This window comes from Zea mays, chromosome 9, assembly GCF_902167145.1.
Source record: "Zea mays cultivar B73 chromosome 9, Zm-B73-REFERENCE-NAM-5.0, whole genome shotgun sequence".
NCBI lineage: Eukaryota > Viridiplantae > Streptophyta > Magnoliopsida > Poales > Poaceae > Zea > Zea mays.
The window spans coordinates 144,968,516-144,995,548 of record NC_050104.1 but is presented as its reverse complement, the minus strand read 5'-3'; the positions used below and the strand labels follow the sequence as shown (position 1 = coordinate 144,995,548).

At 44.9% G+C, this 27,033-nt stretch overlaps 3 protein-coding genes and 1 pseudogene across 7 annotated transcripts; all 4 read left to right on the top strand.

The window, feature by feature from the left end:
• The first annotated feature begins 6,456 nt into the window (after nt 1-6,456).
• Nucleotides 6,457-6,852, top strand: LOC103640361 (uncharacterized). The gene has a single exon (XM_020544773.1). The coding sequence runs from the start codon at nt 6,457-6,459 to the stop codon at nt 6,850-6,852; it is 396 nt and encodes a 131-aa protein (XP_020400362.1).
• Nucleotides 6,853-7,971: 1,119 nt separating this feature from the next.
• On the top strand, nt 7,972-9,506 carry LOC109939184 (ADP-ribosylation factor pseudogene; annotated as a pseudogene). The gene is made up of 4 exons (NR_160901.1): nt 7,972-8,002; nt 8,993-9,111; nt 9,224-9,305; nt 9,462-9,506. The product of NR_160901.1 is annotated as an ADP-ribosylation factor pseudogene (transcript).
• Nucleotides 9,507-12,628: 3,122 nt separating this feature from the next.
• LOC100191162 (uncharacterized) lies at nt 12,629-17,334 on the top strand. Its single transcript, NM_001136597.2, has 10 exons — nt 12,629-13,214; nt 13,383-13,478; nt 14,773-14,857; nt 15,692-15,813; nt 15,938-15,962; nt 16,037-16,120; nt 16,227-16,256; nt 16,349-16,454; nt 16,561-16,625; nt 17,066-17,334. The coding sequence occupies exons 1-9, from the start codon at nt 13,122-13,124 to the stop codon at nt 16,622-16,624; spliced, it is 705 nt and encodes a 234-aa protein (NP_001130069.1). The 5' UTR covers nt 12,629-13,121; the 3' UTR covers nt 16,625; nt 17,066-17,334.
• Nucleotides 17,335-20,354: 3,020 nt separating this feature from the next.
• On the top strand, nt 20,355-27,033 carry LOC100274687 (Phosphatidylinositol N-acetyglucosaminlytransferase subunit P-related). 4 transcript variants are annotated; one of them, XM_035962163.1, is made up of 6 exons: nt 20,355-20,722; nt 22,623-22,678; nt 23,001-24,629; nt 24,933-25,013; nt 25,608-25,866; nt 25,946-27,033. In XM_035962163.1, exons 1-6 carry the CDS (start codon nt 20,617-20,619, stop codon nt 26,587-26,589), a joined length of 2,775 nt encoding a protein of 924 aa, XP_035818056.1. In that variant the 5' UTR covers nt 20,355-20,616; the 3' UTR covers nt 26,590-27,033. The 4 variants fall into 4 exon arrangements, with proteins under 4 accessions (XP_035818056.1, NP_001347571.1, XP_020399156.1 ...); XM_020543567.2 differs by lacking the exon at nt 20,355-20,722 and adding an exon at nt 21,804-21,951; NM_001360642.1 differs by having other exon boundaries at nt 20,424-20,722; nt 23,001-25,013; nt 25,946-27,020.

Here is a 27,033-nt window from a genome sequence, read left to right as displayed (position 1 = left end):
CCTCCTCCTCATCTTCATCAGCAACACGGACAGCACACCCATTGGGGTCAGCGTCAGATGGGTCACACCCATTGGGATCAGCTTCAGTAAATTCAGGCACAGACACTTCCTCAGCAGCAGGAGCCGAAGGACCAGCATCCCGATCCAAGCTAGACACTCGCCGAAGATGTCTCTTCTTCTTTTTCTGCCCATCAGCAGGAGAAGCAGGCTGATTGGCTCGGCAAGGGCGTTTCGAGCGAACACTGACAGGCCTCTGAATATCCAAGGCTTTACTAGCTTCTGGGAGAGGCGCCGCCGCCAATGTTCCAGCAGGAGCGACATCAGAAGAATCCTCGGCTAACATATCAAGCATAGCACTTATCTCTGCATCACTAGGATCCAAAGGCACCTCAAAGTGAACCTGCCGTTCATCATCAGGAATTTCTTCAAGCAAAGCAACCAAAGCACTAACTTCTTCGGCAGAGGGCCATACTCTAAGGCCCAAACCGCCATCACCAGCAGGAGGATTTGACACGAAATGGGTAAAGGCCTTGGAAGGAGGCAAGTTCCAGGCCGAGTAGGCAACAGGGGCACCAACATTTGATACCATGCCTCTGAGTATCATTTCGAGCCGGCTCACCAAGTCCACATCAGGAATTCTTCTATTGGTGACCCGGGTGGAGTCAGCTAGGCCTCGGTACAGATTGGCCGGGTATGCCCTGTCCTTCAACGGCTGAATATTCTTGAAGACAAAGTCAGCAACCACAGCCTCTGCAGTGAGACCCCTCTCCTTCAACAATCCAACTTCAGCTAGCAGAACTCCTGCCTCAGCCACATCCAGGTCTGTGGGGGATTCGGTCCAGCTCGGAGTGCGAACATCCGGCTGTCTCCCTGACCGTGGGGGGAGAGAATTTCCGTGATTCTCAACAATAAACCACTCCAAGCGTCATCCTTTAATGTTGTCCTTGAGGGTAATGTCGAGATAATCAGTCTTCCTCCTGCGGCGCATCTCCAAGCTTGCGCCCCCCACCAGCTGATGCTGTCCTCCGGCCATCCCAGGCCGACAGTGATACAAATATTTCCACAGTCCAAAGTGTGGCAGGATGCCAAGAAAAGCCTCACATAAATGAACAAAGATGGAGATTTGCATAATGGAATTAGGGTTCAGATGGGTTAGATTCAAGTGATAGAAATCAAGGAGACCGCAGAAAAAGGGGGAAATAGGAAGAGCAAGACCGCAGAGAAGCAAAGGCACTATTTATAGAAGAAGAAGAAGGCAACCACTCACCTCCTACCACGGTCACTGAACAGTCGCAAAAATTCAATATGCACTTCAAACCGTCTGAAGACATGTCAGGCGGCTGACGCCGCTTCACGCAACACAACACCCATTGGGACTCCAGTCAACTGCGCGGGCGATATGATTACACCCGCGGTCATATCAAATTACTACTCAGAAGCAGTTTGCTAAAACACTCAGCGTACCAAGCCGTCCCTTGCCTACACCCATTGGGGGGGGACGCCCAGGAATTATCAGTATATTTTTCAAAACTGTCACATCCGTGCAGCACATGCAATGAATACCTCAAGACAAAAGTGAGATATCAGTAAGGATCAAAGGAAAGCCAAATATAGCCGGTGAAGTACAAGTCTGATCGACAGAAGCGACATGAAGACTAGCCAGGGGACGTCTATCGAACGTCCAATCAGTTGCAGATCAAATAAAGTGCACTACCTAGCAAGATATGGGCAGATCATGAACTCGGCCTCAAAGACAAAATATATGCTGACCTCTAAAGCATAATATTAATAACATAATGCTGACCTCTAAAGCATTCAGCAAGAAGAGAGGGTGATCCTCAGAAAAAGGGCATGAAATGAAGACCTTCGAGTGGATTATTTTCAAAAATCCACTCGAAGCTCGGGGGCTACACCCATTGGGTGCACCTTTGGTGCACCCAATGAATCGTCATCTCAGATCAAGACAATGCTGACCTCTAAAGCATAGGGCAAGATCAAAACAAGGTTGACCTCCGATGAAGTACAAGTGGAAAATAAAAGTGGTTTCTGATAATACTCGAAGTGAAGACCTTCGAGTGGATTGTCTGCAAAAATCCACTCGAAGATCGGGGGATACACCCATTGGGTGCAACACCCAATGAAGTTCGAAGTCCTACAGTGCGAAATGCTGACCCCCGAAGCGTGAGTCTGAGACAGAACACCAATTTTAGAATGATAAAAGCAGGAGGAGACAGTAAGAAATCGTTTTTACCGGATTACCCAGAAAGCACTTCCTGTTACAAACAAAGACTGCAAGCTGGACCTAGGATCTTTGGGCCGATTATTTCAAAATCAACCCAAAGATCGGGGGCTTGTGGGGGACAGATATCCCCCGGGCCCACTGGAAGGATAAAAGACCTCACAAAAGTCCCAGGGGCCCAATAAATCGTAAGGTCATCCCTTCGTGGGTTTGGGGAGGAACGACCGGTGAAGAAGATTGACATAAGGCCGGATTGGTGCAAGCCCAGACGGCCCAAAGACTTCGAGCGAGTAATCACAACAGTGACCCGATCTTCCCGCGCTGAAACCCCGTGCAACGGAACCACGCGAGGATGGGTCGGCGGAACTATAGGGAGATAGGCTCAATTGGTTCACTATCATTTAGGCGCATACTACTATCATATCTACATGTAATGCCCCACGGTCGAGTATATAAGGCCTAGGGGCACCCCTTCAGAACGATCGATCTCATTACCCAGCCATCTACCCCAACTCTCTACGTTCCTCGCACTAGAGAGTTCCCTTGTAATCCGCCACATAAAACATTCCCGCCAGGACGTAGGGTGTTACGCATCTTTAAGCGGCCCGAACCTGTACACCATTGTTCACAGTTTCTCGTGCGCCCTGCACGAACCACCGAGCTACAGTCGGTAACACCGTCCTACTCCTAAAAAACACCTTGAGGGGCAACCCCGGGTGTGCGGTCGGACCCAATACACCGACAGGCGTGCTCGTGCTCCTGACCGGACCGGCAAGTGCGAACTGGAGTCAAGGCGACTGGGTGAGTCAGCGGCTCCAGGCTCAGCGAGACCATTCGAGATTGGCGGCAGTGGGTGCCTGGGTGGGCAGGTGCAGGTCACAGGTCGAGGGACTGAGGTGTGGCTGATCCGCCGATGGCCCAGGTTAGAGACAGAGTGCGGGTGACCGACTGTGCCTATGCGGGCTAGGCTAGTTGAAGTTGGGCCTACAGTTGGGCTATAATTGGCTCATATTTACATATTTTCGGATATCCGCGGGGGACCCGCGGGTAAAGTACAGTATCCGAATCTGACCCGATGTTACCTCGGATCGGGTACGGGTAAGACCCGCGGGTGAACTATTGTACCCGAAACCAAACCCAACGGGTCGGATATCCGAACTCGTGGGCAAAATTGCCATCCCTATTGTCGAGGACACGATCCCCGCGGGAACATGTGGAATTAATCGTTGAGTATAAATATTATGATATATACACATAAGCAAGGATTATTATGTCGTCGAGTTGTAGTCGAATAACAAAATAAGAGTTAAGGTTAGTGTTGAAGGCTAAAATGAGCCTGGCGGACGGTCCGGCCCTGAGGCCGGACGGTCCGCGGTCCGGACTGTCCGCGGTGGTGGCGTGGATGGTCCGCGCGCGCGCAGAGTCAGTTAGGGTTCCTAGTTTCTCGCGGGGTTTGTTACCTAAAACCGCGGGATTAACTCGGGAAACAGTTGGAAACGGATCCAGACCTCCCCCTTTATATAGATGAAGGGCTACGACCGATAAAACCCCCAACAATCGAACCAATACAACTTCTATCTCGCATTTATTTTCAGCACAATTAGGAGTAGTTCTAGTCTAGTTCTAGTTTAGCCCTAGTTTAGTATTCCAATCCCCAAATTCTCTGTCTCTCCTCGACTCTACGTCGATTAGAGGAGTCTAGGTCGGCCGGCCCGAGCCTAGACAACTCCTAGGATCTCTCCTCCCCGACGGGGTCCCTCCCGGGAGCGAGATCCAGGCGCCGCCGGCGATCTTCCGCCGCCCCTGCGCACGCGCGGACCGTCCGGCCGTCAGCAGGGAACCCGAGCTCCTGCACCAGGTCGCGGACCGTCCGGCCCTGTGCCGCGGACCGTCCGCGTCTGACCAGAGAGCGCCGCCGCCTCGCGCCAGGTCGCGGACCGTCCGGCCCCAGGCCGCGGACCGTCCGCGCCTGACCAGAGAGCACCGCCGCTGGTTCTTTTAAGTGATTGGCGCCTCCGAAAAGGTGTCAACAGTTAGTGAGTGATGATTTTACATCTTTATATAAGATGTAGTGAGACGAATTATTGGATTCAACCTTCGTAGAGTACATAAGGAAAGAGCCTAACTCCTAGTGTCTCCATCGGATATCCACCGGGGAAATTTTATCCTCGCCCTACCATCATCGCGAGGGAATTTTCGTCCCCACTCTATTTGGGTCGGGTCCACGCGAGGACCTGCCAACCAGAAAAATTGCCATCTTTAACGATGAGATATGGTTACACTTACATCTTGCCTATGTGTCCATAAGATCCTGTTTAGATAAACTAAAATAAATAACTACTATAGCCGCTGCGAAAGTTCTATCTAATCCATAAAAAATCATACTAAATCTTACAAAAAGCTAAAAACAAAAATTCGGCTGATCCAAACGGAATCTAAGTGCACTAATATGGTGGAGTCAATGGCTTTGTTTTAAACTTATATTTTGTGTTAGTCCTATATAAAAATTAAGGCTATGCTATAGAAGCAAGAATTTAACGGAAATTATGCAAAAAAACAAGTTCTTTTAATGCAAGGAACACATTTTCCCTACAGTCCAATAGAAATAGTTATATTTTGGTACAGAGAGAGTATAAATTAGAACAAAGAGAATACATTTTAATGACTAGTGGGTAATATTTCTCAGCGGAATGGATCAACTGTGCTTGTAGCAGGCCGAAAGGTTGAGAGAGCCTTATACATACATAGCCCATACTCACGATAGTACGTGTCGTTTTTGCGTAGAGTCTCCTATCGTAATTTATTCTATCTCTATTTCCATCTATATCTATATTATAAAAGAGCAAATCTTAGAACAAATATTAGTCATCTAGATTCCTTACCCACTTTATTACCATTACACGATTGATTTGCACAGATGATTGATAATTATGTTATGGATTTACATCGAGTAGAAATAGGTGGGATTCGGTATGTGGCCACCCCGATGGTGAATATAAAGATAACAATTTATACTAGTTTAGAAGTATTTCTATCTGTATCTATATTATAAAAGACTAAATCTTATAACAAATATTAGCCATCTATATTCTTTACCCATTACATAATTGATATGCAGAGACATTATATGGATGTCTGATGATTGTCAATTTTGTTATGGATCTACATCGAGTAGGAATAGGTGGGATTCGGTGTGTGGCATCCTCGACAGTGACTGTAAAGACAACAATTTATATTGGTTTAGACCATTAGATAGCATAATATCTTACGTCCAGTTAAGCGTGATGTCTTGCGTTGGATTATAATAGGTTTTGTGTACCTTGTCTCTCTTTATATAGTTTAGATAGATGACATGTGTACAAAAAAAGTCTTAGATTATATTCAACAATATCCTATATATATATATATATATATATATATATATATATATATATATATATATATATATATCTACAACTATTAAGAGCGAACTGTAGACTGCCGATGGCTAACGGCCGCATCCCCTTCCACCCGCAGATAACGCGCACGCCCGCACCACACCCGCCGCGATTCCCTAACGGCCGCGGATCACGCGCTGCCCCCGCCGCCACGATTCCCCTCCCCCTCACGCCCGCCCCCCACGCCGAGATTCCCCAACTGCCCACGGATCACGCGCACAAACCGCCCCATCCGCGAGCCGAAGCAAACCCTAGCGCTGTTGGAGTAGTAGCCTACGACCGATGGCTGCGACGGCGATCCTGCCGGGGCTGGGGACGCAAGTGCTTATCCGGACCGTCCATCCTATGTACGCTACCCCCGCGTGCGTCGCCCCCAGATCCCCTGGTCGTCTGGCGGCGCGCGGAGGCCCCGGGGCGAGAGTTGACGGCGTCGGCGACCTCCTGCCACTGCGGCCGGCGGAGGCTCCCACGGTTGAGGTCGAGGTAGCGCGAGCCCCAGGCGTCGACGAGCGCGGCCGTCTCGCCCTCGCTCCAGCAGTCCTCCCGGTACGGCAGGTTTGGGTTCGGCGGCAACTTCCCGTCCTTCGCTCCTCCTCCCAGATCTCTCCGCGTCACGACGACGCGGCAGAGAAAGCCAGGAACTCCAAAGGTGAAAGGTCCGAGTTCGGGTTCGGAAGCCAACCCACACCACTCCACCACACCCTACTCGAGCGAAGCGAGCCAGCAATGGCGCATCGCGACCGCGGGCCGTGACCGGTGTCGTCGGAGACTGGAACAACAATGGCTGCCGTCGCGCGCGACGGGCTTGCGATGCCCCCAGCGGTTGTGCCCGCGGCGGAGGAGGAGATGCGGTGGTGGAAGCTAGACAGTGGCGTGAGCGCAGTATCGTTCGGGTTCGTGGCCACCGCCATCCTCGTGTCCATGTTCCTCGCCATGGCCATCCTCGAGCACTTCCTTTGCCCCCTGGCCCACACGCTCGGGCACGCGCCGCCCCGGGGGATCCACCGCCGACTCCGCTTCTTCCTCGGCCGCGGCGGTGAGCGTGCCGCTGCCCCCAGCTCGGATCTCGAGGCGGCGAGGAAGCTCCAAGGCCACACGCCCCTGGAGGTACGGCTATGGCATACTGTTCCCACACGCTCTCCTCGCCTCCCGCCCATCTATGGCGCCACACTTTAATGATTTCGTCGCCTGGCCTTTTTCCCCTCAGTTTTCTGTTCTCGCATGGTTTGTTTTTCGCTACTCTGTGTGTCTGCCCATCTGATGGACCTGGTTGCTAATCTTATCGTTCTGTATTCTCTGCTCCGCTTGAACATAATGCAGCAATGGAGCAAAGGCGTCTACTCCTAGCGAGGAAGATAAAACTGCAATGATGTCTTACCATTACCTCTAGCTGTTAAATAATTGATCGTTAAAGAGATCATGCAGCTGCAGTGCAATAGGTTAGAAAATAATACTATCCCTATTATGACTCGACGCATAATACCAGGTGTTTTGTCTGTGTATAGGGAAAGATCATGCATTGCATATAAAAAGTAGGCAAAGGAAACTACTTTTATCTGATACTAACATTTTACTATGTGTTTTGGTGTTGTCAGAACTCAGAACATAGAGGCTGTTGTTCAAATATGCACTTGAGTTATACTAGGACTGATATAACATTGTTCGAGAGACCATATCGTTTAATTATTTTAGTGGGCATGCCAATGTTGATTGCTCCAATTTCACATATGCCCATCATGTACGTACTCTGCTTTTGCATCGAAACTTTTATTAGAAATATTGTTTTTAACTTTTTATTAATTTCATTTGGTAGCACCGCCCATTTATACTGGTCTCTGTAAAGTGGGGGAGAAGTACTTGTTCTGTGCTGTGTGAGGTTAGAATAGATAATAATGGCACCAAGAATGTTCGATTTAGCATCTATCCTTGAATGCCATTCCCCTTCTATCTTCTCCAACTTTTATCCTACGGTTAAGTTCAGTAATTCATTTTATACTTGGTCTTAGTGGAAAGGTGTCTGTTATAAAATAGCCAAGGGTTGAATGAGATTATTATACATAGCCAAGAGGTCTTCCCTTAATCCTCTCAATTTAGACATGGGAAATTGGGAATGTGCTTGGTCTTAGCCTTAGCATCTCTATATTAATGCAGTAATTTACATGTTTTATCACATTTTGACTGACTTGTACTCGTTTAATGAAAACAGATCAGACCTCTCTGGAGGCATTACTTCCAGAACACACAGGGTCTTATCTTTGTTGTGGATAGCAATGACCGTGACCGTGTTGTTGAAGCCAGAGATGAGCTGCACAGGATGCTGAACGAGATAAAACATTTTACTAGACCATTTTATTATGCTGTTGCTTTCTATCAATAAGCTTTTGTGTGGCAAGTTTTTGAATTTTGCATCTTTGGTGTCATTCACGTGGCAGAGAGCATAATCGACTAAGCTGAGTGAATGTCATTCTTCAGCAACTTTGAAAAATGGAATATGAAACAAACAAGAAATAATTTGTCTTCTTCAATGAAAAAGTTGTGCAAGTTTTTTTTGGTTTTATTATATTATATTATTTGTTTATTGATATATCCAAGGCTATTATGGTGTCGTCTAGGCGTTGAGCCGCTAAAAAAACCTGGGTGTCCCGTCGCCATGACAAAAAAATCAGCAAAATGAGGGGAGGCAGAAGAGAAGGATTGGAGGACCGGGAAGGCCAAGCACTTGTCTCTGCTTCTATCCCCATCGGCTCTAGACGCTATGGCCATCACAAACTTCTGCAACATCAGGCATCTGGCAGGGGCAGCAGCAGTCAGCAACCCTTGATCTGCGATCTAATGGCAACTGGAGGGGATCTGGAAGGGGACCAGCACCAGCAGTGAGGCAGGGGAGAGGAAGCGGTAGGGAGGAAGGGGTTGCGGGCGAGCGCAAATGGAGAACGGGAGAGGGGCAGTGGCAGCGGCAACCTGGAATGCTTATCATGGGGAGGGCTGAGGGAACAGGTAGGTCACACAATATGCCAGGAAGGATATATGGGCTGGTGGGCTGGGACTTAGGGTCTTGTCCTTTTCTTTCCTTTGTGTTGTTGCTTTAAAGTTTCTTATAATCATATGGCATCTTCTTGCCTCACTTTATGATCACCTAGGAACTGCCTAGGCGATTGGAAGCGGTGTCTCACCACACCTTGCCTTGGTGCCTGAGTAATCTTGAATATATCGTATAGATCTTTGGTCTACAGTACTCTAATGAAAATAAGACAAATTCTCTTGAAAATACAAATTTTGTGATAGTGAAATGAAATTCATTTTGTTTGTATGGCAGGATGAGCTACGTGATGCTGTGCTGCTTGTTTTCGCCAACAAGCAAGATCTTCCTAATGCCATGAATGCTGCTGAGATCACTGACAAGCTTGGATTACACTCCCTGCGCCAGCGACACTGGTAAGCAACTAAACAACAGTTATGTACTTTGTAAAGCATCTGTGACTAGGAAGCTACTTATGTGATCATAGCTTGCATTGACTTATCGTGTTGTTTGTGTTCTTGCTGATAGGTACATCCAGAGCACTTGTGCCACAACTGGCGAGGGTCTGTACGAGGGCCTGGACTGGCTGTCCAGCAACATTGCGAGCAAGGTATACATATGGCTTGTTTGTCTCCAGTAAATATATTTGTTCGATCTGCAAATAGTTTTTCCATTTTACCTTTTCCCCTATGCATAGCGTGTTTGAAGCACTGTTTCTCACTACTAAATCAACTTGTTATGATTCCTCCCTTTTCTGCACATGTAGGCTTGAATATCAAATGCGAACTGACTAGGAGCTCCGGATGTATCATGGAAACTTAGGACAGAATCGCCTCTGCAACCTGTTAGGTGTCTTCTACCGGCACAATATATCTTCCAAACCCACAGTCTGGTTAGTGTTTTTTTTGCTATGCAACATTGGGAAAACTGAAACCTTTATGCTATTTTGAATACACGACGATTATTTAAATCCTTGCAGTGAATTTCCTGTCATGGCCCATGTATACCAGTATGCATGACTTTGGTACTTTTTCAGAAATGCACATATTAATTCCTGATAATTGTATTGTACTTGTGATAATAATAAGAATCATCATAATCCTCCGCACGATGGTAATATCGAACATAATACTTTGTGTTGTTTAGTCAGAATACTACCTATTAACTGATGTTCTAGATCTGACACTTCTACCTTACTTTTTTGTTTAGTTACCCGCTCCATCCAGGGGATCATATACTTCTATGGATTGAGCCCTCTGGGTATCTTTTTGTCTATTGTTTAATCTATGTGACTCGTCAAAATTTTGGCACTTTTTTCTTGTTCACCACAATGAAGAAAAGTAATTTCATCCTTGGTTTTGCATCTGAGCTTTAATAATCTTTAATGTGTAATCTTAGGGGCTCTAAAGATATCTTTTCCCTGTGCCTTGTGAGACAAAGTCCATCGACTCGACAGAGAAAGCAACAGTTTGGTTTTGATGGGCAGAACAAAAGAAAGCTTTACTCGACTGCGGATGGTGTCTACTAATCCTGCTCACTTTGCAACTAGAGTGTGTAAGATTTTACCTTCGGCTGATTGTTTTGTGTAAGCAAAGATTGTACTGAAACTAAAGAAGTTGTGTGAGTCGACTCTATTTACCCTGTTGGCCCACTTTTTATGTTGCAGAAGGTTTTCACATCACAATTTGTAAATGGTCTAAATAGTATACATTCATTTTTAATGGCAGCAGTCGTGCAACCTGAATGTATGTCATGTTCCACAATTTGTAAATGCTAGATTTTTCATTTGTTCAATATCCGGCACGTGCAAAACTGGAAAAGAACATTATTCTTTAGTTCTACTTGTGGTTAAGGTCTCACACTCCACCTACTTTTGTGCTTTACCACAATCAAATTGGAAGACCCCAATTTGGACCGGACATGAAGTATGAAAAAAGTGTGCCTGGATTTTTTCCTATCGTTGGACTGAATCACATGCTGCATTTAGAATAACCTATTTTTCGGTAATAACAATTCTCTATCTGCTTGGTAGCAAGATTCATAGCATTGTATTCCTTAGATGTTTGATAACCTGAAATGAATGTTTGCCAATATTTCCTGTATGAGAGAAAAAAATCTTCAGAAGAACTGTTACCGGGTTCAGTGCTTCTGATTTCTGAATGAAGGTTAAACTGTCTGTTTTAAACTAAAACTTTGGTAAGCTTGATTCATTGGACTCTAGCAGGTGCAATACAGAACTCTAGATTGGTGTCATTATCATGGAGCCACCCAGACTAATATACTCTTATATGGGTACCACTTGCTAGCTACCTTTGGACCACTAAGCTTGTATGCACACAAACAATTGATACTTTATTATGAGTTCTCAATCCTTTGCATTTGCCTTAGTATTCAAATGATTGCAATAGAAATGTATTGAATTATCTTTATGGTACTTTATTGTAAAGATTTGGACGTGTTTGAATAATTATTCCATTTAAATAAGATTTAACTATGTGATATATAGCCGTAGCGACGAGCTACCCAACTAAGATCGACTGCAACCGAGGACAACCCATCCATCTACGTTCGCTTGGGGACAATCGATATTCACATTTGTATTCACAATCTCAATGTATCTTAATAAAATGTATTAATCTCAATGTATGTTAATAAAATGTGTTGATTCCGTAGCAACGCACGGGTATATACCTAGTATATATATATATATCTTCTTTCTCTCTAAAACATTCACTCCTCTATACTTTATTTCTCTTCAGTAGCGTTCTCTATATGCCGTCTTCTAGACGTAAATACTTATAGTAGAGACATATTTTGCTATACGTATTTATCGTACATTTAAATATTTGGTACATATTTTAGTTCTATGTAATCTGATGTTTAAAGTATAAAAATGGATATAGGAGAGAAGAAAAAAAATCTCTCTATAGAGGATATAAAAACGTACTATGTGTTCAGAGAATGTGTTAAAAGAACACTGCTAAAGTATATAGAGAAGCAAATGTTTTTTTTTTCTGTAGATAAGGTAGAGGACTATTTAGCGCCTCCCTTGCAGACGGCCTAAGCGAAAGAGAAGGATCACGTCAAAACGAACGTGGCTAGAAAGTAGAAACACGCGCATTGCGTTAAAGCGTGCGTTCGGCTCGATGTGTCACAGTGTTTGCGCGCGCGCCGTTGCGCGTGAGTGATCAGTGTCTGTCTCCAATGATTGATTCCACCGAAATCTTGACACGACACATGACAACCGAACCCTTACGTGGGAAACAATGATCCGGCGACCCGCCGGACAGCGACGCAGGACCTGAACAAAATCATGAGCCGTGTTAAGCTAAGCCCACGCAAGCAAATCTGCAACTTCGGTAGCGTACGGCGAAACTAGCCCAAGCGTGCTCCTGGGTTGGCTAGTTTGTATGGCCCGTTTGCATGGAGGCCTGCGATTTTTGCGATCGAATCTCCGGTGGCACGGGACGACGGCTTGAGCCAGTGGGCACTCGCCGGATTTAGAGCAGAAGGGCCACGAACGCCACCGGATTTGAACAGGAGGGCGGCGGAGCTGGTCGAGCTCCACGCCACCGAGAAGGGGAGCCGTGCCGCCGAGCAGGAGACTCGCGTCGTCCAGGACGGCTAATCGAGCAGGAGGGTGAGCTTTGGAGGTTTTGTATTTAAACTTGATTTTTGTAGGTTTTGAGCTTTCAAAAAATAGCACCAGAAGCTAGGTGTTTATTTGGGCTTCCAGATTTTCGAAAGCAAAAGCTCTCGATAGGCCCAAACAGACAGCTTCTTCTTAAAGTCTTCGAAAATGGCAAACTGAGTTCCAGGCAGCTGGAGACGGAAATAGACGGGTGAATATGAGAAATGGGATCGAGACGCGGTTGCGAAGTAGTGGAGCAGAACGGCCAACCACCGCGCGCCTACTCTACTCCCCTCTCCTCCAGTCCTCTTGTGAAGTCAGAGCGATGACTCGAGTCCCCGCCCGAACTGGTCGTCTCCTTCGCCGGGCTGCCCCCACCACGCGAAGGCCGGGTTTAGCATCGCCCTGCTTTGTTTAGCTGCGGTTATAACCGCCGGACGCCGGTGATGGCCACGTAATCCGGTGTCCGCTCGTTAACCACAAACGTCCGAGCGTCACCTGGCGTCGGCTGTCTGGCCGCGCGGACTGGAGCAATCAAAATCTCTCGGCCGGCCCCCATACGCGCCGCGGACACCCACCCACCACCACCACACGCAGTGACGCAGCCCGCCCCTCTCTCTCTCTCTCTCGGTTCCTGCGCACGCACACACGCACGTTTCCAGTTCGACCGAGCCAGAGCCCCGCCCCGGGCAGTTTCCATTCGCTGTCGCGCTCCTCCTCCTCCTCCTGCACATCCCCTCCCCCCGAATTCGAGCCGGAGGACCGAAGAGTAGATCTGCGCCGGGCGACCAGAGGATGGCCGTCAACTGGGAGCTGCAGGGCTGCTGCCACCGCGACCAGAGGATCTTCATCGCCGCCGTTGGAGTCTCCACCGTCGTCATCCTCCTCGTGAGCACCACCTCCCTGTCCCCAAAGCCTTCTCATTTGCTCTCTCTCTCTCTCTCTCTCTCTCTCTCTCTCTCTCTCTCTCTCTGGCTGTATGATTCTCCTCGCGGCTCCGATAGATAGGGGGCTTCTTGACTCACGGTGATTTGTGTGTGGTACTTTGGTTTGCAGCTCTGGAGGACGTTCCTGCTCACGCCGTTCAAGCTCATCACCGTCTTCCTCCACGAGACCAGCCACGCGCTCGCCTGCAAGCTCACCTGCGGCGATGTAAGCCATATATACCCTTACTCGTTCCAGCACTCGCTTTGGGAGGGGGAAGAAAAACCCGATGCGCTGTGATCGTGACGCATCGACATTGGGGTACCAGCGAGCGGAAGTCCGATTAGGCCCCAATCGGGGAAGGATAGGTTTGGCCCATCATTTTGTGCTGGTGAGGGGGAAAAGTAGGCGCCAAATGAGTGGGGATCATGGATTCCACACCCCATAGTGCGGGCGCGCTTTTTATACATTTGCTTTGCTATTCACGGGAGCAGAATATACCGTGCATCTTTGCAGTTCTTCTGCATAAAGGGGTCTTATTTCATTTCATCAAGGACTGGAGTCCTGGATTCGTTGATGGGCTTGCTTTTCTCCTATCCGCAAGTATCTCTCGACTCTTGCTGCAGTTGCCCTGTTCTTCAGCGTTCAAGTCAGGAATTCTGGTCAATGAGTGCCAACTGTCTGCAAAAATGTGCACTCCTTGGCAGCACTCTCCAGCCTCCTGGTAATGGAAACGAGCAATGGCTCTTTGTTAGGGTACCTTAGAACATCATGCTGTACACTGTGCAGTGTAAAAGGGAAGTAATGCCTGCTTTTGGAGTCCGCGATTATGTAGACTACCACATGATTAAGTGTGAAACCTTTGGAGGTGAATCATCATTGGTTTATAATAAAGGAGTAGCAACAACATGATTAATGGTATGTTTATTGCATAATTCACGGGTCACGTGAAATCATTTGCCTTCATTTCTTTCCTTTTCTTCCCATGTTAATCAGTTGCTCATATGTAGGTAGTATGGTTAATTGTTAGCTAGCCTTGATTGCATATTTAGTTTAAGCTTTGGTTTCAAAAATAAATTTGACCTGACGTTCAGAAAATGTATTTTTCGCTGTGCACCGAGTTCAACATTTGTTACTTCTCCCATGCCACACAAATAGACTGTTGGACATCTCTGATTCTGAATGTACCTGAGGGCAATCCTGTGCAATGAAATGTTTCCGACATTTCAAAACGTCTTCTGATATGCTTACCTTATCTGGGTCTGTACTCTTTGTCATAAAATTTATTGGTCTGCCTTTAAAGAGCGCAGTGTTTTAATTTTGACCGGCCTTTTCATTCATGTGGGGTGTGGCATTTGGATTTGGTGCATTGCTTAGACAACATTTTGGCCAGCTTCTGCCAACTTACCATACCATGTCAAGACTCAAGACATTATATCTACTCAGTGTTGATGCCAGATAAGATATCGCCTCAAATATTCATTAGACATATTATTGATTTCAATTTGATTGGCTTCTTCAGGTAGAAGGCATGCAGGTCCATGCGAATGAGGGTGGCGTTACTCAAACTCGGGGTGGCATATATTGGATAATCTTGCCCGCTGGATGTAAATCACTTGTATCTCACTTTATTCTTTATTTTTTTTCCTCGAACACGCAGGAGAGCTGCATATCATTAATATTAAGAAAGGAAGAAAGGTCCAAAAATAGACCAAGTATAACTACAAATACAAATACACAGGAAAGGCACCCTATGGTGGCCGCAACTTAGAGTACATAAAAGCATCCATGAGAAAACACCTAATAAGACCACAAACTACACAGACCCGATACACCGGCTCTGCACCAGACAACAGGTTCATCTTTGATGTTCTGGAGCACCACCGAGACACTTGGGGCGATGCTATCAAAGACACAAGCATTTCTATGCTTCCAAATCCACCAAGCAACCAGGACGACAAGGGAATTGAACCCCTTCTTGTGATGATTCAACACCTTCTGCTCCGATTTGCTCCACCACTCTTGCAATTTGCTATCCAGAGGGCTTGGAGCGAACCACTTTATTCTTTCTTATATGATCTGCCACAACAATGTGAATATAAAAGATGCAATATCATATTCTATCAGCGAGTCAGCCTCCTAATTTTCTGTTATTTCCGATATTTTAATGCGTGGGATCTAAATTGTTGATTCTATAAACATTTTAAACGTAATTGTTAAGAAGTAAATTTATGATGACTTTATTCATTGGACTCATCTGTTTGTGTAACCTTGCATAGTTCTTTTTAAGCAACCTTACATTCTTTTAACATCTACAACCATAAAAAACATCTCTATGGACTAGATTTGTTGTTCTAATCCCTCTACATTTTATGTTCCCTTGTTCAAGCAATTTGGCTTTGGTCCTCTTTGTGATGTTAATGTTTTCATTTGAACTGCAGATCTGGGTTCATCATTTTGGGGAATGGTGTTCATACTTGCATCCACAAATCTCCTCACTACAAGAATTGCAGCGGGTTGTTTCATACTTGCACTGTTTATTGTCCTTTTTGTTGCAGACAATGTAAGTTCAGTATTGTTTATTTATTTATTTTGCAACTTCTGATTTCATTTGTCTTTTCCACTTGCGCATACAGTAACCATTATCATCTGGCTAAGTGTTATTATCTCTTGTTTGAATTGTGCAGTGGTTTCTTCGCTGGCTCTGCCTTGGTATGCATCAACTTGACTTGGTCTCCATTTAAGATCTTATTCTGCAGCATGCCACTTATGATGTTTTTATCCAGGATTCATTGTATTCATTGCTGTTGTTTGGGTCATACAAGAATTTACATCTTTCCATATTCTGAAATATGTGATCTTATTCATAGGTGAGACTGACGCCACCGTCCTTCAATCATGTTCTCTTTAGTTTAATTTCTGGAATACAAATTATATGGTTGAAAATTAATGTCTATGTTTATTTATGTGCAACAGGTGTGATGAACAGCTTATTTTCAGTTTATGGTAAGAAGCAAAAAAGCATTTCCCTTGTTATTCCATGCTAGAATAACCCATGAGTTACTATCTTCTGAATGAAATGTTCTCAAATTATATAGATATTTATGACGACTTGATATCCCGAAGAGTTAATACAAGTGATGCTGAGAAGTTTGCTGAAATATGCCCTTGCCCTTGCAATGGTTTTGCATGGGGTGTTATATGGTCTGCTCCTAGTTTCAATAGTTAATTTTTTTTGTATACCTTGATGTATTAAGATAATCCAGATGGTAAAGACGCCCATGCTAACATTTGCTGTTCTTTCTTTCAGGGGATTCATCTCGTTTATCTTCCTCTGCGCTTCAATATACCTTGGACTGGTCATATTGTCTTGAGGTGATTCCTATGTTTTCGTGTTACCACATTTTATTCTCCTTGGTTTGACATGCTTATTCAGTGTTAAGCTGCAACACAGAACACAGTCACACAGGTGCTATTAACTTAGTTGTTAGGAAGGCATGCCCCAGAACTAAATATATCATTACAAGATTTGAAGGACGGTAGGAAACTAGGAATGAAGCATCGTGCATCATAAAGTGAGAAATAGTACTTCCCGGCCCGCGTCGTTAAAAGTTGCAGGTGTTGTGAATGGAAATGGGGCACAGGACGCAATCCTTGATTTCAATAGCCTCCAGTCTGCAGACTGATACTATCTTTCTAACAATAAATCTGTTGTTCAACTGACGCTGCTATGCAGCCGTTCCCTGCTTTTTTTTTCCTGCATATGATTTAAGCTCAAACTTACTCTGAAGCACACATTTTATTTTCTTGTTCAGGGTTCCAACCTCGCGCACGCCGTTTTGATCTGACAACCAACTCTGGTTGGCTTTTTCCAGAGTTCTCCTTGCTCTAGATTTTGGGTTCAAACTTACATTGTTCTGGCGGCTGTACAGTATACATGTAGGGTAAACATGTACATCCATCGTGGAGTTAATTCGGCGGGGATTGTTCATGTGATTCTTCGATTTTAGCGGTTCTATAGATACCATTGCTCATTTATGGTCTGTAGCCTCATTGCTCATTTGACCAATTTGAAATCGTATTCAGAAACGCCATATTCTTCGATTTACAGGTACATGTACACCATATTACCTTTGCCCCATTGCTCATTTGACCAATTGATTGAAATCGTATTCAGAAACGCAACGCTGTGGCATTTTATCTGGCACCGTTTTTGCAACGGGATGATTTTGCTACCGCTAGCAGGAGTTGAGTTAGTGCCCGCTGCGGTTTAGTTTATCCTGGTACTTTGAGAGGCCCTCTAATCCACTGCTTTTGACGGATGGAACTGTCTCGTGGTTAACTAACTGTAGATCTTGTCGCCATGTTGGTTCGAAGCAAAAAAAAAAAAAAAGGGTGGTGGTTGGGCTGCTGTTGCAAATTGCACAGTAAGGTGAGTGGCTTTATTTTATCGCATTCCCCGGCGGGAAGGGCGTCCTGTGCGTGCTCCCGGCTAGCTTCACTGCATCATCACCTAACGTGCTCAGTTGTCGCTGTCCGGGATCCGGACTTCCAGGCGTTGGATGCTAAACAAATAAAAGGTGCTTGTCTTCTCGCGGCACCATTTTGCTGCCAGTAGTGTTAATGGCCGTGCAAGATTATTAGGGTTACCCCTGACCAGAGTCCGCTGCTTCTTGCTAGACACCGTTGCTTGTACTCGAACCGAACGCATGTCTCTGGGATCATATCGCTTTCTCTGCTTCCAGTTTCCCAAGCCAAGTGCCCATGTGGCACAAGGGTAAATAAAGTAGGCTGTAGCCCCGCGGATCATTTAAGATAACCCTGTGTATGCTCCGCTTAAGGGCTTGTTCGTTTATATACTGTATTAATCAATGTGAGTTGGGTAGGATTAGGGGTGACAATGTGCTCTAAAATTTACACTATAAGATTTAAGGATCGGATCGAGTTATGATCGTGCTCTATTTTAATTTATCTTTGAACTAAAATTTATTTAGAGTCTTGACATTTTGTGAAGAACCATTTGGATTATGATCTATTACCACCTCTAGGTAAGATTGAGTCGATTTAAAACCGTAGCAAGTCAAAATATATCTCAATCCTACTCAATCCACATGAAATATTAATAACCGAAGAAGCACTAAGGGGTTTTCCTCTACTAGGGACAGATTTAGGCAGGCATGCTATGCTATTCTGTGGATGGCCCATCAAGGTCTAATTCTGGTCCCTCACCTCGGCTCCTATAGTTCGCCGTTCAATTAAGAAGTAAGCTATCACTTATTTTCAATTTACTTATCTTTACTCATAATATACTAGAATTTGAGGTCGTGGAGCGTAGGAATGATTACGACAAGCGTGTTAGATATTAATGATGCGCGTACTTGTTATTGCGGAGAAAATATTTGTTACCGACATTATCCATCCACACACTCCTCTCACCAACAGTATCGGTCACTATCGACGTCTCTACTGTAGACTGAAACAGTGGCGCAGCAGCGGCTTCCAAAGATTCTCCAGCTGCATAAGGTCTTGTTCGTTTATGTCAGATTGCACCCGAAATCTTTTTAGCTAATCAAAATTTATATAAATTAGAGAAACAATTCTGTTAAGAATCGTTCCGACCCAATAACCCGGCACAAACGAATAAGCCCTAAAACTGCGTACGATACGAGTGTCTCGTACAACGCCGATCGAGTTTGCCGCGTCACCTGTGCTGCGGCCTGCGCGGCATACACGCGACACGGGCCGGTCTCCGGCGTACGTATGCTTCCGGTGGGGTCATCTTCTCCTTTCGCCACCGCCATCCATTCACCACCTGCCGGTGCATGCGCCTCTAGTAGAGTGTAGAGCCACGCACCGCTAGGGACAGGGAACAATGAGCATCGAGCAAGCGACCCAGACCAGACGACGCTCGGCTCAGCCGACGACGCGCGCACAGGCACAGAGCCACACATGCACAGTAGTAGTTCTAGGCAAGGCACGAACGGTCTGTTTTGGGATGGGCCCACATGTTCTACGCTGCGACACAGTGGGACCCAGCACCGTAGTTTAATCCTGCCGACATGTGGGACCAAGCGGGGAGTGGGCGGCTTTGTGGGACTGGGAGGCACGTCACGCCGCCACGGCGGCGGCATCCCAAGCGGGCGCACCGACCGCACCATGGCCATAGGGCGACGACGGCGACGCCGCGGATGTCATGTCACCCCCGGGTTCGCATGGTCATCATGGACCGGGTGCACCAGGGGTTTTGCGTGCCCGGCCCACACGTGTGGCTTGTGAGCAAGAGCAGTACCCGTCGGGTGGTCCTGCTGGCTGGCGTACTGTGGACGCTCACCATGCACAAGCCCTGTGAGTGTGAGTAGGCAAAACGATTTTTTTTTGGGCTCTTCTGGGTTCTGCTGGGCGTCTTTTTGCACATTAGCCCCTTTGGTTTAAACAAATTCACGTGCCTTGGGGACCGGTGACTTGGAGATTGTGCGTTAGGTTAGGTAGGTTTCTCTTTTGTTGATGGAAGTGTTGGGGGACCTGGGAGGGAGTGCTGCGTTGTCTACGGATGTGTTTTTGGGTTTTGCCGTTTTGGCCCGTCGAGCGGAGCACACGTGTAAAACAATGACACACAACTCTATGATCACTCCAACAGATCGTGTATATAGCTGTGTAAAATACTTTTTTATATAATTTTTTATAATTAAAGTTTAATCGACTGTCTTTTCCTCTGGGCGGTAATCTTCAAAATTGCTAGCTACAATAGTAATATACTGTACCTATGATCACATTAGAGAATCTTTAGCATCAAACTTTCGGAATGAGTATTGTGATTTAATTGAATGCGTTCCAAACAAAATCGTTGGGCGGAAGTGATGATTGCAGGCAACCTCAATGGTCCTCATGGTATTCTACGACAGGAGGGGGACGTGTCAAAAATAAAGATAAGTGGGAAAAGTGTAACACAATCCTTTGCAATTTTTAAACTCGTCAGGTACCTAGAGGCAAAGCAAAAAAACAAACAAAAAAATATTGAATATTAGTGCTGTAGACCTGATGGAGTGAGATAGAGAGAGAAAGAGATGGAGAACTGAAAGAGTACAAAAACCCCACACAAGAGAGATTTTAGAGAGAGAGAGAAACACGCCACAAGAGAGAGGGGGAGAGAGAGAAGAAGAAGAAACTGGCAGACGAAACAAACGGGTAGCTATTTCCTCGTCGTCGTCCTCCAGTCCTCCCTCCCTCCCACTCAAAAATCGAGTTCCCGTTTAGCTCTCCCAGTCCACCTCCCTCCCCCCTCTCCGTCCCAAGTCCTCCCCGCTCGTGCGCGGTGGATGCGAGCGATTTGCTTTGTCGCCGCATCTTATCGGGCTTAGGAGCGGAGATGAGCATGGCAGGCATTGCGCGCGGCAGATCGCGATGGAGACAGGGCGACGGGTCGTCGAATCGGAATGCGGCACACTCCACTGTTCCTAACCCCGATCACCAAGGTCAGTGCGTGCCTGCTTTCTCGCTACAGATTCCTATGGCGCTCCTTGTTTTTTTTTGTTGCAATTTTGGGTGAATTTCGATGCAATATTTTTTTTGGGCTGAAAGTAAGAAGTCCATGTGATGAGGATCTCACCTTTGATCTTGGATGGTGATGGTTGTTGCGATTATTTCCCCTATTGCCTTTCCCTTAGGAGATCAGGACATTTTCCCTTCTCTTTCCCCTCGTAGCTCTGGTACTGCTAACGAGAACTTGGGATTGCTTACAAAATACACATTCGTCATAGTCCAGTTTTAGGTGTTTGCTTTGCTATTTTGAATTAAAATCCCGTCCTTTTACCTTCAGCTTCACTTCACTTCATAGGGGTGGAGTTTGGTGTTGGGAAGGACGTCTTTTTCGGGTTTGTGTACGGTAGCTAATACTATGATTTTTTAGGATAAATAGTTTGGCATAAATACACTTAGTCCTTGACATAGCTAAGTGAAAGGACATGTAATTAATCTTTTATAACCCCTGTTTTTGGCTGCGGGGACATAGCTTTCTTGTGGACTTTAGGTCTTAGGCATGCCTTTATTGGAGGGAGAAAGATTCTTGCATCCGATTTCAAACCATTTTGGCGGACAGTTCTTTTCCTTTTTCTATAGTCCTTTCGTTTTCGTTTGAAGCTGCAGTGGCCTTGATTCTGCACAAAGTCTAGGCCTTTGAAACCAAGGATAAAAAAAATATGTAATTTTCCATCCAGTTTTGTAGAATAGGTATTCAATTGTACAACATGATATGCTTTGAATTATTGAAGTACTGTAGAGTGTAGGATTCATAGTTGTTAGCTTGTCAATTCCCATAGGATCACACAAATAAACCTCACTTGCCCGTAATTTGCTGGATATGTAAGTTAACATATTAAATTATTCTATTCTGCATCCTCTTGTCTATTGGATGCCATGAAGGTTCATTGCAAAGTGGCTTTTGTATGCTAGTCACTAAGCAAATAGGAGTATTTGTTAAACGTGGATTGGTAGTTATAGAAGATAAGTACAACTCCTTTAAGCACCAGGGTCCAGGGGTGAAACTTGCTCTGGATTTCTTCTGCTTGTTCAATGAAGGATGGTACTTGGGGTGGCAGAAATTCAGTCTACCACCATGTGGAATTGAGTCAAATACTGAGCATTCTTCGTGGTTCATATTTGTTGTGTGGCCCTACAAAGCTTGTACCTTGTCCATGTGTTGCTGGTTTGTTGCATCTCCTCGACCCATGCAGTGATGATTAGTTTTGATGTTGCTGTTTTGTTGCATCTCATTTATAGAAATTCCATGCGATGAAAGACTATGTAGCTATGTTGTGTTAGCAGCAGGTAGCATTGAAAGTGCCCCCTCCCTCCCTCCACCAAAGCATCACTAAACAGTCCAAATCGAATTGTTTTTGTCATGCTTGCTTAGCCAAGTAAGCGTTAGAAGATATATTCCTGATTTGAGTGTTGTCACCTAGCTTTTGCAAAAGTTTCACCAAATATTCTGTGGGAGTTCGTGTTCTAGAAAGTTATTGTTTCTGGACCAACTGATGATTGCTCAAGTTTCAATTCTAATTTGCTGAAATGAAGTTGTTGAAGCATGCTCATTAATGGCAACATGTGAACTCTGCCGAACAGCCAATTTGATGTTTATAGAAGCTTATGCTTTTTTAAGTGCCCTTCTCTCAGGTTTGGTAGTTGGATATTAGTTCTTTAGCAAATTTTGAGTTATATAATTTCTTATGAAGATTTGTTGACTGAACCCATCAACATAAATCTTTGTATCATTTTACTTATTTTCCTTCGACCTGACACTTTATGACGTTACTCCTGTTGCCATTGTGGATTTAGACATGCGGAGATTAATTACCATTACTTTTCTCTTGAATTCAGGGGTTGTGTCCTCTAGGAAGCAAGCAACTTACCCTGGGATGCTATCTGATTCGGTGGTGAGTAATCTGGATTTAGTTGAAGATTTATGCATATGGATATGATTCACATATTTGGAACTAAAGATCTTAAGCTTACTAAAACCATGCTATTAAACTGACAGCATAAAACTAAAATTCATATGCTATTGATCTAGAAATGTTTTAAATTGTATGTTGTATTGTATCAAGCGAACTTTGTTGATGGTAATTTGTGGGAATAACTTTATTTCGTTTACATCTTCATCTATTAAACTTTTATTCATTATTCATTCAACTTATTGTGCCATTGTAAGAGCCAACTAATGGGTTACTATTGCCTCTTCCTTTTTTTCCTTCTCAGTTTGCTACAGTAGACAGGCAAAGTAAAACAAGAAAAGCCATTGCTGTACCAATGAAAATACTGATAGAAGAAGAATTTTCAAATGATGTCAATTCTAGGCATATTTCACCAGGTGCTGTAGGAAGGCTCATGGGTCTTGATTCGTTGCCCTCATCTGGAATCCATAATAAGCATAGACATACCAAAAGTCATGCACCAAAGACTTCACCTAGTAGTTTTCATGGTCGAACTGGTTTGCATGACATTCCACACAGGAGGAGTGTAGATACCATTAATGTTTTTGAAGGTATGGAAGCCACAAAAACAAATATGCACCGGAGTCCAAGATCTAAAATTGGAAGTACAACTTCCAGATCAGACAAGGTTGTTAGTGCTGATATCGATTTCATAAGGCAGAAATTTATGGATGCTAAGCGTCTTTCTATTGATGAATCCCTTCACATATCAGAAGAATTTAATGAGACACTTGATGCCCTGGTATCTAACAGTGACCTTTTGTTGGATTTTCTTCAAAATTTTGATCCTGCTGTCATAAGGGACCTACATAATCATGGTTCTCCATCCTCTACCGCAAACTGCATCACAATATTGAAGCCATCTCGAAGAAATCAATTTATTGACATGGACAATATTTATCCGCAAGAGAAAGGAACCGAGAGCATCTTCAACGAGCAAATGGAAGGGAAACATTCTTTATGGAAGCCATATTCTAATGTGCCCTTGCAGTCCCTAAAAGAAGATTCTTGTTCATCAAGGCAGAAACTGTCAAGGTCCAGTCACCAAGAAAATACTGGAAAACGTGGCTCCCCCACCCGGATTGTTGTCTTGAAGCCAAATCTTGAGAAACCTCATGATATTGAAGAAGCCCTTCCCCTACATCATAAAATATCCCATTCTGATTATAGAAGGCATAAAGAATGTCCGGAGGTTGATAGATGGACTCCAAATACTGAAGATTACATGTGTCAGGTGCCCCTTGGAGATTCTGAAACATTAAGTCGTATGGGGAAGGGATCTAGAGAAATTGCTAGGGAGATCACCAAACAGATGAGAGCTGCTAGGGGTGGAAGTAGGAAACATTCTGTCAAACCGGAGACTAGAACTCTTGCTTCAGATGAAAGGTCACAGTTTCAGTCATCTGTTACTAGACCCAAGACTCCAGAGTCAATTCATAGATATTCTGAGTCATGTGATGCTTGGGCTTCTTCAAGTCTCAACTCTTTGCCAACATATTCGACTGAAACATCAGAAAGCAAGGAAGCAAAGAAACACCTCTCTAACAGATGGAAGAAGACCCGTCAGTGTCAGCATCAAGAAACTGATAATGACAGCTTCAACACGCTTGGGGATATGCTTGCTCTCTCTGATCAGAATGCATCAAATGTTGCTACCCATAAAATGACATGCAGGAAATGTCCAAAGTCAGAAGTGCAGAGTGATAGAATACAAAGCTCATATCCTCTTGGCATCAGCACCAATGATGGTTGGAAAGACACAACTACTAGTAAATTGACAAGGTCCAAGTCTCTTCCACCATCCTTCATTCGTGGAGTTCAAAAGTCAAACAATAGAAAAAGAAGCGGCAGCGTTACATACAATGAGTTTTCAATGCTTAAAGATGTTCTTAAGGTTGGACCCCACTATTCTGAATATGCATATCGTAGCAGGCAAAGACGATCTCTAAGTAGAGATTCTACAATTCATGGTGATGAATCTGATCCGATGTCCACAGATAATGAAGAAAATATGGTAGTTGAACGTGAGATACATGTAAATTATGAGGAACCAATTAATGGTACTGCTGTGACATATACATCTGGGCAGTCACAACATCCTACAAATCTTGACCATGAACTAGATGCAATAGGTGTACTAGATACCAGTTCTGCAGTCCCTTTCAGTAATAAAAAGTCTCTTTCTCCTGCTGAACAGGACCAGCAAGTGCTTAAGATGACCACAACAGCACTAGATAACTGCTTTCTTGTGCCTAATCTCGATGATCTGATGCCTAAGGTACTAATGTGCTTATCATATTATTCTTTCCTTTTGTTCCCTTTAGCAAGTCTTCAATTAGGTGTGCACTTTCTTTTGTGCAAACAGTTTGATATTTTCTCTGGTTTCTTTGTGTGTTAAGGTTCCAAGGTACTTTCATTATTTTTTATCTACCATTTTAATTTGCACTCACCGTGTGTTGTGCTGGAATCATGAAATGTGCACACCACCATTTTTGACAAACACTTATCTCTTGATTTAAACATGTGCACACTTACCATATATCTTTGGGAACGTATCTGGTGCAAACCAACCCCTCCGTGCAACCGTGCGAACTTGTAATCTGGGCCACATGATGTTGATCTAAGGGACACAGGGGCGTGGATAATTTTACAGTTAACCACCCGCTGCTAATCACACCTTTTCAAATTCCCCCTCCCACTCCTCCCGCACGTCCCTTGGATCAACATCATGTGGTTCAGATTAAAAGTTTACACGGTTGCACGGATGTGTTGGTTTGCACCAGATATGTTTCCTATATCTTTTGCTGTCATTTGGGGGTTTGCCTGATCTTTCGTTGTCATGCTTAATAACTACCAACTATTTTCAATCCAGCATGAGCAAATTGAATACCATCAAGCTGATGATTACCCAGCCACTTATGATCCTCATATAGCATCAGATTCTCCTGAGGAGAATAATCATCACCTAGGGGATGTCAGTGAAACCCTTTGTATTCTACCTGATGTATTAGAATCGCCAGCGAACTCCAACAAAGATGACCAGCAAAGTCCAATGTCTGTTCTTGAATCTTCCATGGACGGAGAAGATGTTTACTCTGGGGATTTTGAGAAGATCAGTGCAGATCTCCAAGGCAAGTGATCGAATTCTTCTGTACCAACCTGTCTTCCTTCTCATTCTTACGCAAGTTTGATTTATTGTATACATTGCAGAGCTCAGATTGCAACTTGGGCTTCTGAAGAGGGAGACTACAGACACTAGAGATGGCAGCGAGCTTTCTATATTGAGTGATGATGAGACAGCACGTCGATCACTTCCTGAGACTGGGGAATCCCATGCTTTTAGGAATACGGAAGAAAGGGACTTCTCCTACGTGTTTGATATGCTTGCTGCTCTGGGCATCCACGCGGCCAACGAGGATGACCTCCTTGACAACTGCTACTTACTGGAGTGCTCTGCAGGCCTTGATTTATACGATGACCTCGAACAGAAGTACGACAGCCTCATTTTATGGCCTGTGCATGAGAGGAAGCTCTTGTTTGATATCACGAATGCTGTTCTTGGGGACATGATCACCTCCGTGATGAACGGCTGCTCGAAGGGACTGATGGCGAGGTGCTCGCCTGGATGGAATCGGGAAGAGTTTGCTGAGCTCGTGTGGCAAAGGGTGGTGCAGCTCCGGCAAGAGATAGAGTTCAACCAGGAAGCCCTGCTGTTGAGCGTAGAGTGGGCTGGCTCTGAAGATGGCGCCAGTCTGGTCGGGCGCGATATCGGGAATATGTTGCAAGATGATCTCGTACAGGAAATTATAGCTGACTTTCTGGGGGCAACTAAATCCGCCAAGCTCCGTGGCTAGAATTGCCAGTGTTTGCATCCGAGGCCATTGCAAGCATATGCATATGGATTGGTCGCTGGTGAACTCTAGTGGACGATGAGCCTTCGATGAATTGCTTAAGGAGGGGACTGTAATTCAAGGAATTCACCTCATGGCTACTGAAGACATGAGCTAAGATGGCTTAGGTGATGGTGGGGCATCAAACAAGCAGTGTCGAAGTTTGACCTAGTTGTGTCATGCTCGTCAGCTCATCACCATTGGCCCCGAACTCAGCAATAGCGTACAACTGGATGATTTCCCCCCTCTGAACTTTGAAAATATTTTTTTTCATTAGGTTATCATAATGCTGGAATATAGATGCACAATTTTGGTGTAAAATAATCTCTGGCGGATTTTAGTTTGTTTATCATGGGATGCAATAAGGACAGTGTCAGTTGAGACATCTTTATCTGCCAGTTTTAGTTA